This window comes from Ranitomeya imitator, chromosome 4 (assembly GCF_032444005.1).
Source record: "Ranitomeya imitator isolate aRanImi1 chromosome 4, aRanImi1.pri, whole genome shotgun sequence".
Taxonomy (NCBI): domain Eukaryota; kingdom Metazoa; phylum Chordata; class Amphibia; order Anura; family Dendrobatidae; genus Ranitomeya; species Ranitomeya imitator.
In genome coordinates this window covers 666,730,201-666,741,228 of record NC_091285.1, presented here as the reverse complement: position 1 = coordinate 666,741,228, position 11,028 = coordinate 666,730,201, and the positions used below count along the sequence as shown (strand labels likewise).

The window sequence follows — 11,028 nt, the reverse complement described above, 5'->3', positions numbered from 1 at the left end:
CCTAGATGCAGTGTTTCCTACTACGAAACTGGTGATTCCCTGACCCTGACTGCTTTGGCCTGGCAAAGATACCTGCACAGATACAGCAGGTGGTGCGCTAAATGGTGGTCCTACACTGCCGGAAGGGATGTTGCGTTGATGACTAGCTTCATTGGCCGAGGGTGCAACAACCTTAAGGGACGTTTGGTAGTTAGTCCAAGCTTTCAAATGCATGGTGGTTAAATGTCTATGCATGCAACTAGTATTGAGACTTTTCAGATTCTGACCTCTGCTTAAGGAAGTAGAACATTTTTGACAGATGACTTTGCGCTGATCAATTGGATGTTGTTTAAAAAAATGCCAGACTGCACTCTTTCTAGCATCGGATACCTTTTCAGGCATTGCAGACTGAGCTTTAACCGGATGGCCACGCTGTCCTCCACCAGGTTTTGGCTTTGCCACGCGTTTTGGGCAAGATACGGGCCCGGCAGATGGAACCTGTGGCGATGTTGATGCCTGCTGCGGCCCCTCCTCCTCCTCTGCTTCAGAACTGCTGCCGCCTGCACCCTGTTCCCCCAATGGCTGCCAATCGGGGTCAAGAACTGGGTCATCTAATAACTCTTCTTGTACCTCCTGCGCAACTTCGTCTGTGTCACCGTGTCGTTCGGTGGTATAGCGTTCGTGATGGGGCAACATAGTCTCATCAGGGTCTGATTCTTGATCAGCACCCTGCGAGGGCAATGTTGTGGTCTGAGTCAAAGGACCAGCATAGTAGTCTGGCTGTGGCTGTGCGTCAGTGCACTCCATGTCAGATTCAATTTGTAATGGGCATGGACTGTTAACTGCTTCACTTTCTAAGCCAGGGACGGTATGTGTAAAGAGCTCCATGGAGTAACCCGTTGTGTCGCCTGCTGCATTCTTCTCTGTTGTTGTTTTTGCTGAAGAGGACAAGGAAGTGACTTGTCCCTGACCGTGAACATCCACTAACGACGCGCTGCTTTTACTTTTACCAGTTTCACGAGATGAGGCAAAAGAGCTAGAGGCTGAGTCAGCAAGATAAGCCAAAACTTGCTCTTGCTGCTCCGGCTTTAAAAGCGGTTTTCCTAATCCCAGAAAAGGGAGCGTTCGAGGCCTTGTGTAGCCGGACGACGAACCTGGCTCCACAGCTCCAGACTTAGGTGCAATATTTTTTCCCCCACGACCACCTGATGCTCCACCACTACCACTACCCTCATTACCAGCTGACAATGAACGCCCCCGGCCACGACCTCTTCCACTAGACTTCCTCATTGTTTTAAAAACGTAACCAAACTAACGTTATTTGTTGCAGTCACACAACTTACACGGTGAGCTATAACTTCAGTATGATTTAGCTACCCCTTTACAGGTTGGTGAGACCACAGCGAAAATCAGGCCCAATGTTACACACTCTTTTTTTGGTGGCTGCAAATTAGAGAGATGCCCCACACGCAGGACTGTCACTGAAGCACAAATGTTAATATTAATGTCACACTATTATTTTTTTTTTATTTTTATTTTTTTCAGGAACACTTTAGAAACCCCCCAAAAAAAAAAAAATAGATTTTTGCAGGGAGAATTTAGAAAACAAATGTAACAAACTATATGCTTTCTATGGGCCACTGAGTGAGAGATGACGCACACAGGAATCAGGAGTGGCACACAAGCCCAGAGGCCAATATTTTTCTACCAATGATTGATGGAGTTATTTTCTCTGGTAGATTTTGGAACCCAAATCAAGGAAAAAAAATGTAGGCTTTCTATGGACCACAATTGGAGAGAGAGAGAGAGAGAGATGGCACACCCAGGAGTCAAGACTGGCACACAAGCAGAAAGGCCAATATTAATCTCCCACTGTTTTTTTTTTGTTTTTGTTTTTTTTTTTTTTTTTCAGGGAGACTTTAGAAAAAAAAATAATAAAAAAAATATGATTTTATCAGGAAGAATTTAGAAACCAAATAAAATAAAATGATTTTTTCAGGGAGAATTTATAAAACAAATAAAAACAAAAATAGGCGTTCTATGGCCCACTGACTGAGAGATGACGCACACAGGAGTCAGGAGTGGCACACAAACCCAGAGGCCAATATTTTTCTACCAATGATTGATGTAGTTATTTTCTCTGGTAGATTTTAGAACCCAAATCAAGGAAAAAAAATATAGGCTTTCTATGGACCACAATTGGAGAGAGAGAGAGAGAGAGAGAGAGAGAGAGAGAGAGAGAGAGAGAGAGAGAGAGAGATGGCACACCCAGGAGTCAAGACTGGCACACAAGCAGAAAGGCCAATATTAATCTCCCACTGTTTTTTTTGGTTGTTTTTTTTTTTTTTTTTTTTCAGGGAGACTTTAGAAAAAAAAATAATAAAAAAAATATGATTTTATCAGGAAGAATTTAGAAACCAAATAAAATAAAATGATTTTTTCAGGGAGAATTTATAAAACAAATAAAACCAAAAATAGGCGTTCTATGGCCCACTGACTGAGAGATGACGCACCCAGGAGTCAAGACTGGCACACAAGCAGAAAGGCCAATATTAATCTCCCACTGTTTTTTTTGGTTGTTTTTTTTTTTTTTTTTTCAGGGAGACTTTAGAAAAAAAAATAATAAAAAAAATATGATTTTATCAGGAAGAATTTAGAAACCAAATAAAATAAAATGATTTTTTCAGGGAGAATTTAGAAAACAAATAAAACCAAAAATATGCGTTCTATGGCCCACTGACTGAGAGAGAGAGAGAGATGTAACGCTTAGTACTGGCACACAAGCCCAAAGGGCAATATTAATCTCCCTTTTTTTTTCCAGGGAGAATTTCTGAAACCCAAAAAAAAAATAAAATAGGCTTTCTATGGCCCACTATTTGTGAGAGAGATGGGACGCTCAGGACTGGCACAGATGGCACGCTCAGGACTGGCACAGAAGCCCAGAGGCCAATATTAATCTCCCTTTTTTTCTGGGAGAATTTATAAAACCAAAAAAATATTTAAATAGGCTTTCTATGGCCCACTATTTGTGAGAGAGATGGCACGCTCAGGACTGGCACAGATGGCACGCTCACAACTGGCACACAAGCCCAGAGGCCAATATTAATCTCCCTTTTTTCAGGGAAAATTGATAAAACAAAAAAAAAAATTAAATAGGCTTTCTATGGCCCACTATTTGTGAGAGAGATGGCACGCTCAGGGCTGGCTGGCACAGATGGCACGCTCAGGACTGGCACACAAGCCCAGAGGCCAATATTAATCTCCCTTTTTTTCTGGGAGAATTTATAAAACCAAAAAAATATTTAAATAGGCTTTCTATGGCCCACTATTTGTGAGAGAGATGGCACGCTCAGGACTGGCACAGATGGCACGCTCACAACTGGCACACAAGCCCAGAGGCCAATATTAATCTCCCTTTTTTCAGGGAAAATTGATAAAACAAAAAAAAAAATTAAATAGGCTTTCTATGGCCCACTATTTGTGAGAGAGATGGCACGCTCAGGGCTGGCTGGCACAGATGGCACGCTCAGGACTGGCACACAAGCCCAGAGGCCAATATTAATCTCCCTTTTTTTCTGGGAGAATTTATAAAACCAAAAAAATATTTAAATAGGCTTTCTATGGCCCACTATTTGTGAGAGAGATGGCACGCTCAGGACTGGCACAGATGGCACGCTCACAACTGGCACACAAGCCCAGAGGCCAATATTAATCTCCCTTTTTTCAGGGAAAATTTATAAAACAAAAAAAAAAATTAAATAGGCTTTCTATGGCCCACTATTTGTGAGAGAGATGGCACGCTCAGGGCTGGCACAGATGGCACGCTCAGGACTGGCACACAAGCCCAGAGGCCAATATTAATCTCCCTTTTTTTCAGGGAGAATTTATAAAACCAAAAAAAAAAATAAATAGGCTTTCTATGGCCCACTATTTGTGAGAGAGATGGCACACTCAGGACTGGCACACAAGCCCAAAGGCCAATATTAATCTCCCACTGTATTTTTATCAGGGAGAATTTATACACCCCACAAAAAAAAATACAGAAAAATGAAAAGGCTTTCTATGGCCCACTATGTGAGAGAGATGGCACACACAGGGATGGCACTCTAGCAGAAATGCCAAATTGCCAATCTTAATCTCCCACCAAAAAAAAAAAAAAAAAAAAAAAAACAGGGAATGTCCTACAATTACTATCTCCCTGCCTGCAGTAATCTCAGCCAGGTATGGCAGGCAGCTACTATCTCCCTGCCTGCAGTAATCTCAGCCAGGTATGGCAGGCAGCAATAAGGAGTGGACTGATGCACAAATGAAATAAAAAGTGTGGACAAACAAAAAAGATAGCTGTGCAGAAAGGAAGGAACAAGAGGATTTGTGCTTTGAAAAAAGCAGTTGGTTTGCACAGCGGCGTACACACAGCAATGCAGCTATCAGGGAGCCTTCTAGGGCAGCCCAATGAGCTACAGCGCTGAGGGGAAAAAAAAAAAAAAAAAAACTTCCACTGTCCCTGCACACCGAGGGTGGTGTTGGACAGTGCAAATCGCTGCAGCACAAGCGGTTTTGTGGTTAATGGACCCTGCCTAACGCTATCCCTGCTTCTGACAAAGCGGCAGCAACCTCTCCCTAAGCTCAGATCAGCAGCAGTAAGATGGCGGTCGGCGGGAACGCCTCTTTATAGCCCCTGTGACGTCGCAGACAGCAAGCCAATCACTGCAATGCCCTTCTCTAAGATGGTGGGGACCAGGACCTATGTCATCACGCTGCCCACACTCTGCGTTTACCTTCATTGGCTGAGAAATGGCGCTTTTCGCGTCATTGAAACGCGACTTTGGCGCGAAAGTCGCGTACCGCATGGCCGACCCCGCACAGGGGTCGGATCGGGTTTCATGAAACCCCGACTTAGCCAAAAGTCGGCGACTTTTGAAAATGTTCGACCCGTTTCGCTCAACCCTAGTAGCAGCCAATACGTGCTGAATTAGGGTACGAAAAAAAAAAATCTGAATTTTTGGATTATAAAATATCAAAATAAAGTGAATTTTCATACAAGAAAAATATAATAAAATGTGTTTATTCCTGATGGGGGGCTGTGACCCCCCACATTTGGTCATTTAGTTACAGAGCACAAGTGAGCGGGAAGACGATCCGGACCTTCCCTCGGCCCACATTAAAAAAAAAAAAAAAAAATCATTGAAATAAAGTGACGATTTAGCAGGGACCCCCATGTGTCTCACCTCCCTTACTGAGGGCTCCGCAGGAAGCGGGCGTGCGTAGGAATATTCCTTCCCCCCAGAGACAATGATGAGGGCTGGTACCTGCCATGAAGATATTGCCCGTACTGTGGTGCATAGCCGCAGACGGCGGCCCAGGACTATGCTGCTCCGCTACCATTGGTGTGATACCGTCTACCTCGGCACTAGGCCGTCTTCCTCTACTAGCCCTGCGCCATCCTGATGGTCTGCATTATCATACAAGTCCAGCAGGGGGCACACCGGGGCTCTGAACTAACCCTGGGCTGGCAGTATTGGACTCCGTGACGATGCGAGCCATTACTGGCGGGCCGAGGGGCAGGATAGCATCGCCTGACAAAGACAAGGAACTAGACTATGGTGGTATAACGCATCCGCCCTGCTGGGGGCAGTAATCATCAGCGCACAAAATAAACAGTATCTGGAGCCCCATGTAAAGGGCCTCCCCCGCACATCTCACTGGAGGGCCGGGGTCCAGGCGTTAAAGGGGTTCTCCACTTTTCTGTAAAGTTCCGCTACTCTCCGCCATAGGCGACACCTCTAACCCGTCCCGAGCCGCTCGTACGGCCGAGGCTTCGTCACCACTCCCTAATGATGGCGCTCACCTGCACCGACACATTGCAGCGAGGCCAGCAGCCGTGTAAGCAGGACCAGGGTCCAAGCCACAGAAAGAAAAAAGGCGTCCGATAAGAAAAAGCCATTTTGGAATGTGCAAAAGTTAAAAAAAAAGACTAAAAAACTACATCAGGACGGGAGACGTCCCATTGTTGAAATTCATTATTCTAACTCCTCTAAAGGGAGCGACGTTGAAATAAAAAAAAAAAAAAAAAAAGGTTTATAAAAAATAAATTATTAGTTCTGGTCGTCGTCTGGCCGGGTCGCCAGGGGTCGGTTACAGAGGCCGTCGCTGAGGCCCCGCGTCACATACAGTCTGAGGTTTAGGGCACGGGCAGAAACCCCTCGCCGCTGCCCACCTGTCCGAGCTCCGGGGCGCCGCAGTCACATTCTTCCACAAGGACCACCTCTTCCCACGACAGGCGCCCACCGCGACAGCGCAGCGGGACCGTGATACGCCTGGAACGGGTGGGAGCGCACGACGTGCAGGGCCGAGACAGTCCGGAGGGCAAACCGGGGACGTAAAACGAATTGCACTGACCGAAGCAAAATTTATTGGGAAGCTTCAGAGGAGCACAACCTTTCCTGAAGACGTTCTGGGGAAAAAAAAAAAAAAAAGAAAAAAAATATATTAAGAAAAATGTAATATAAAAAATATAATTTTTTAATTATATAATTACTCTAAGAATAAGATTGTAATATACGGTAGATATATAACTTTTCCTTTTACTCATTTCATTAAAGGGAATATATATATATATTTTATAGATTTTTTTGCTCCCGATAATGAAATAAGAAAAAATTATACATCTATATCACAATCTTATTCTTAAAGAAATATATATATTTAATAAGATTATTAATATTTAATACATTTTTATCTATAATATTTATATACTAAAATTATAAAAATAAGATTACATAATGGTATTAAAATTTTATTAAATACTACATTTTATAATTAATATTCTTCATATTTATTATAATATTAATATGAAAAATAATATGTTTCTCATTAATCTTACTTAAATAATAAAATCGCATTTTCGGATGCCTTTTAGAGGATCACAGGAGGCCTGATTGTGTCTATGGCGCCAAACGAACGGCATTTGCATAGACCACTGGGATCGGCTCAAAACACCAACACTTGTGCTGGGACTTGTGGTCGTAATATAGATTCTTACATAAAGGAGTCTAAAATATTAGGCAAGTGCATAGTTGGCAATTCCCTAATTTTGCAGCTTTTGTGCCCAGCAATTACAATAATAGGGCACAGTAAATCCCCCATGTGGGGGATGGGTTCCACATTTCCCATCTGGATTGTGGCATGGAAATGTGCCGCTTGTTACAGCAGCAGCAAAATGGAGGAGATTCTGATAAATCTCGGTTATGTGCTGTGAAAAAAATAAAAAAAATCAGCGCAGAAATCGAGCTGCTGCGGGTAAATCCACAGCGGACCCGTAGGGGACCAGAGAATAACAGCCTCTTACCTGTATGAAGGGCAGAGCGTTGCAGCTGGATCTTTTCAGGGCATCTCGCCCGATCGGTAGCACAGTGTCAGGACGAGACGCGGGCCTCTCCCTCCGGATGGCGCTCTCCCAAACCACTTTCCTTTGGAGGGCTCCTTCGTCCATGTGGTCTTTTAGAGGAACTCTGGCCATTGCTTGGAAGGAATCCGTTTTGCTCCTTCTGTTTTCGAAGAGGAGCCTTTGTCCTTCTCCGACCGCCCTTCTATCAGACGTCTTCTGCCTTCGTCCATGATTGGGTTCCACACTGATGAAGGCCGATCCTTCATCCTCGAGGAAAGGAGCCGAGTTCACCGAGGAGGCAGCCACAATAATAAGGAGCAGGAGCATTTTCTTCAGTAGGTGTAACACTGTAAAGTCTGAGGGATCAGTCCCCTGTCGTCAGTCTTGGAGGGTCTCAGGAGACCCCAGAGTCATACGCTGATTTACCTTCTCAATCACTTCGCCACTGCCTTATATACACAATGGGGGGGGAGAAAGACTGAAAATTAGGAAATGTGGTTGGAGATCTCTTCCACGCTCATCACACCTGTCCGAACAAAGAAAAAACAAAATTTGGTTGGAGTCAAGTTGGTTTCGCCAGTTCAGACATGTTTGAGTTTCATAGACGACAGGTGATGGGGCGTCTGGTGGTAAAACTTGTGCACAGGTCAGGTCGACACTGCAGCCATTCATCATTTATGGCCAGAGGTCCACCATTGTATAGTCTTTACATCATCCATTGTCACATACATTGCCCCAAAACAGATAGGAACGGGGCAACATATGAAAACCGGGGCAATGGTGTTAATGGGGTAGTCTACTTTGCACAAACCCTAAAAATAAGCTGGGACCACCAGTGATCATCCCTCGTCTGTAGGAGGATCTAGTAAAGAGTGTTCAATTTACTTGTAGCGCCCCCGCAGGGGAAATAATGAGTTAGAAGGTATCCAGCGAAATAAATGAACAATATAGGAGGTCCTTCAGAAACTTTGCAGATGTCTCCTGTGGTGGGCAACGAGTTACATTCTGTAATGGGATTTATGAAAAGGCATTTTCTACACCCACAGACACAAACATGTTGGCTGAAGGAGGAGCACGTTGCCAGACCTATCCATCGGCTGACGGAGGAGCACGTGGCCAGACCTGTCCAACGGCTGACGGGAGGAGCACGTGGCCAAACCTGTCCATCGGCTGACGGAGGAGCACGTGGCCAGACCTGTCCAACGGCTGACGGGAGGAGCACGTTGCCAGACCTGTCCATCGGCTGACAAAGGAGCACGTGGCCAGACCTGTCCATCGGCTGAAGGAGGAGCACGTTGCCAGACCTGTCCATCGGCTGACAAAGGAGCACGTGGTCAGACCTGTCCATCGGCTGAAGGAGGAGCACGTTGCCAGACCTATCCATCGGCTGACGGAGGAGCAGGTGGCCAGACCTGTCCAACGGCTGACGGGAGGAGCACGTGGCCAAACCTGTCCATCGGCTGACGAAGGAGCACGTGGCCAGACCTGTCCATCGGCTGAAGGAGCACGTGGCCAGACCTGTCCATCGGCTGACAAAGGAGCACGTGGTCAGACCTGTCCATCGGCTGACGGAGGAGCACATGGCCAGACCTGTCCATCGGCTGACAAAGGAGCACGTGGTCAGACCTGTCCATAGGCTGACGGAGGAGCACATGGCCAGACCTGTCCATCGGCTGACAAAGGAGCACGTGGTCAGACCTGTCCATCGGCTGACGGAGGAGCACATGGCCAGACCTGTCCATCGGCTGACAAAGGAGCACGTGGTCAGACCTGTCCATAGGCTGACGGAGGAGCACGTGGCCAGACCTGTCCAACGGCTGACGGAGGAGCACGTGGCCAGACCTGTCAATCGGCTGACGGAGAAGCACGTGGCCAGACCTGTCCATCGACTGATGGAGGAGCACGTGGCCAGACCTGTCCAACGGCTGACGGAGGAGCACGTGGCCAGACCTGTCCAACGGCTGACGAGGAGCACGTGGCCAGACCTGTCCAACGGCTGACGGAGGAGCACATGGCCAAACCTGTCCATCGGCTGACGGAGGAGCACGTGGCCAGACCTGTCCATCGGCTGACGGAGGAGCACGTGGCCAGACCTGTCCATCAGCCTCCTCTTAGGTTATACAAAGTGTTTCTGTGGCCAAAACCATATTGAGTGTCCCGATCCACCACCCTACTCTCGGACAGCAGATGTCAGGGCGAAAGACAGATTGGGTAAGTCACGCTTCAACATGCCAAATTTTCTAATGTTGTCTGGCAGCACGTTTCACCCTACTCCCCAGAGATTTGTTGAGCAAGTATGTTTGGAAATTTTTTGAACTCCCATAGAAATGAATAGAGCGTTGTGGATACACGTCCTCCGCTTTACTGACAGAGTCCAGGGATGGATATTCGTCCCACCACATCTATCGTGATGGTCCATAAATATGAAGAAATGGGAATAACCCTAGTGTTTATGGCATCCTAACTTTGAGTTAAAAAAAGTAAAATTAAAATTAAAATAAAATTGAAAGTTTACAGGGCCACCAAATAATCTGCAATTTCTGATGATCCAGCATCTAGCATGTTAGCAGCGAGTCTCATTAATCCACTGAATAAAGGGCAGCGCCCTGTCCCCATCAGACGAGGACAATAGACCTCTCCAGAGCAGCGCTCATCCCAATCTCAAACCCATTGCGATGCTCGGTAACTCGTTATGTGGAGCCGATAATCGGCCCCATTACATATTAGCCACTTCCATTACCTGCCGGTGTCTGGAGAGGCGACGGCGCACTCACATTTGAATATCAATGGGATACACGAGCGATTCACAATAATTTATGCAAATTAATTCTCCCCTGAGACACCCAACGATTTACTGTATACAATGGCTGCGTATAAGCCTGTTGGGGATCATTCACATCATGCAGTTGCTGGGAGTGCTTTCCAATCCCATACATGACACGGCTATCTAACCCCTTTGGAACTACACAGAGACTTCAGGAAATCAAACAATAATCATTTTTATTTCTACAGCGCCAACATATTCCACAGCACTTAACATTACATAGGGGACTTGTACAGACATCACAGAGTAGCAACACAGATACCTGGAGGAGCGGGGGTCTATGAGGAAACAGGGAGGGACACGAAAGGTAAAAATAAAGGACGTGTTGTGAAACTGAATACTCGGAATTAGCCGGATTGCCTGGGTTAGAGCATTCCAGAAAACTGGTGCAGCACGAGAGAAGTCTTGGAGAAAGGAGTGGAAGTTTCTAATTATTGCGGATGTTAATCTTAGGACATTACTGGAACGGGGAGCATGGATAGGGTGATAGAGAGACCAGAGAGGAGATGTAGGGCGGTGCAGAACCGTGGAGCGCTTTGTGGGTGAGAGATAAGTCTATATCGGCCTCTGATGGGTAACCAGTGCAATGACTGGCACAGGGTAGAGGGATCGTTGTAACGGCTGGCGAGGAATATAATCCCGGCTGCTGCATTCAGGATGGATTAGAAAGGGGAGAGTTTAGTAAGAGGGAGACGGATCAGTAGAGAGTTACAATAATCCAGACGAAAACGAATAAGAGCAACAGTAAGTTATTGCAGAGTCAAAAGGTAAGAAACGGACGAATTCTAGAGATGTTTTTGAGGTGTAAATGACATGAGCGGGCGAGTGATTGGATGAG

The 11,028-nt window shown here is 46.0% G+C and overlaps 1 protein-coding gene across 1 annotated transcript; it reads right to left on the bottom strand.

Moving 5' to 3' along the window:
* Window positions 1-6,160: 6,160 nt before the first annotated feature.
* On the bottom strand, window positions 6,161-7,693 carry DAND5 (DAN domain BMP antagonist family member 5). Its single transcript, XM_069762487.1, has 2 exons — window positions 7,328-7,693; window positions 6,161-6,433 (listed from the first exon to the last, which is right to left on the bottom strand). Exons 1-2 carry the CDS (start codon window positions 7,691-7,693, stop codon window positions 6,161-6,163), a joined length of 639 nt encoding a protein of 212 aa, XP_069618588.1.
* Window positions 7,694-11,028: the final 3,335 nt, after the last annotated feature.